Below are 2,009 nucleotides of genomic sequence, written 5' to 3'. Positions count from 1 at the left end.
CTTCATTAAATAATTGGGTCAGATTATGGATATGACGATAATCATATCTGGCACATGGTACACGTTCAGGAAATGCTGGCTCTTGTACTTCTTTGTGTTTCAATAGTAGTCTGTGCTACTTGTTTATTATAAGGCAGCGATTATCTGCTGCATTAAAATAACAGCACGGTTTGCCTTTTTTCCTCCCTTCCTTCTCTCCCTCCCTCCTTTTTTCCTCTCTTTTCCTCTTCCTCCCTGTCCCTCTTCTTCCTCTCTCTCTTTCTCTGTCTGTTTCTTTCTTTTAGCTTACTTTCTTACATTTGTGGCATGTCTCAATAGTTAGACAGTGCTTTATAAAGATAACACTAGTTGATTAATTGCTGAGTCTTAGGTTTGCTCATCTTGAAAGTTCATGTTCTAATTTTTTTATAATGCACATAAAATGTCAGCTATATAGAGAGTTCTCAGTAAATAAAATCAATGCTTATTTTTCTTAGGGTGTTTTTAGGAGCATACTATTATTACGTATATAGACGTATGTGTCTCAGGGATGTTTTTGGCATTCTTCTGGATATTGTCCCAGAAAGTCTAATAATATTCACATTTCAAATATGACTTACTTTATTCAGTGTTTCATTTCAGAATCAGTATTTTTAGCAAGTACTGGAAACCAGATTTCCCATAATATTGTTTAGGTATTATACTGGAGACTTTTATTGGTAGGGATTTTAATTGTGATGTTTGTTGCTACTAAAGAGAATGGCAGGGTTAATATACTTAAAAATTTGATGTAGCACAATTCAGGGAGTTCTCTTTTCTCAATACATATGAAACACTGAAAGACTGGGAGAGAACCTTGCGGCTCTAGGAAACTAAAAAAACAAAAACAAAAACAAAAACTTAAATTCTTAGAAAGTTAGAAAGAGTAATTCTGTGAATCTTGGAGTTCCAGAAAGATATTCTATGTGATAAGCTATATATTATGTGTTATGAAAAATTATCCAAATATCCCTGTCTTCTCAGTTCTTCACTATGTTGGTCATCAATAATACCAATGTTCAGCCTCTGACTTTCTTTCTGACGGGCATTCCAGGCCTGATAGCAGCCCAGGTCTGGATCTCCATCCCATTTTGTCTCCTGTATTTGGTCGCCCTCTCTGGAAACAGCATGATCCTGTTTGTGGTCATCCGTGAGCGGTGCCTTCATGAGCCGATGTACTATTTCCTCTTCATGCTTTCAGTCACAGACCTGAGCTTGTCCCTGTGCACACTTTCAACTACCCTTGGTGTCTTTTGGTTTGAAGCCCGAGAGATCAGCTTAAATGCTTGCATTTCCCAGATGTTCTTTCTCCATGGATTTACTTTCATGGAGTCTGGGGTTCTACTGGCCATGGCCTTTGATCGTTTTGTGGCCATCTGTGACCCACTGAGATACACCACCATCCTTACCAATGCCCGGATTGCCCAGATTGGGATGAGCATGGTGATAAGAAATGTTGCTGTCATGTTGCCAGTTGTCCTCTTTGTCAAGAGGTTGTCCTTCTGTGGTTCTATGATCCTTTCACATTCTTACTGCTACCATGTTGATCTCATTCAACTGTCCTGTACAGACAACAGAATCAACAGTATCCTTGGTTTGTTTGCTCTCTTCTCCACTACAGGGTTTGACTGCCCTTGCATCTTGCTCTCCTATGTCTTGATCATCCGATCTGTCCTCAGCATTGCTTCCTCAGAGAGGCAGCAGAAAGCCTTCAACACCTGCATATCCCACATCAGTGCTGTTGCCATCTTTTACATCCCTCTCATCAGCTTGTCTCTTGTCCATCGCTATGGCCATTCAGCACCTCCACTTGTCCACACCATCATGGCCAATGTCTTCCTGCTCATTCCTCCTGTGCTCAACCCTATTATCTACAGTGTAAAGACTAAGCAGATTCGAAAGGCCATTATGAAGACCTTAATTCAGAAGCAGCTCCAAATCTAATCATCAGTTATTTAAGAGTAGAGATAAAGTCATTGATGACTAAATGC

The 2,009-nt window shown here is 39.8% G+C and overlaps 1 protein-coding gene across 1 annotated transcript; it reads left to right on the top strand.

Moving 5' to 3' along the window:
* Positions 1-918: 918 nt before the first annotated feature.
* LOC103270654 (olfactory receptor 51F2) lies at positions 919-2,009 on the top strand. Its single transcript, XM_008068190.1, has one exon. It carries the CDS (start codon positions 1,012-1,014, stop codon positions 1,960-1,962), a length of 951 nt encoding a protein of 316 aa, XP_008066381.1. The 5' UTR covers positions 919-1,011; the 3' UTR covers positions 1,963-2,009.

This window comes from Carlito syrichta, unplaced genomic scaffold (assembly GCF_000164805.1).
Source record: "Carlito syrichta isolate Samal-C Ts95f unplaced genomic scaffold, Tarsius_syrichta-2.0.1 Scaffold309894, whole genome shotgun sequence".
NCBI lineage: Eukaryota > Metazoa > Chordata > Mammalia > Primates > Tarsiidae > Carlito > Carlito syrichta.
This window is presented reverse-complemented; position numbering and strand designations above follow the sequence as displayed.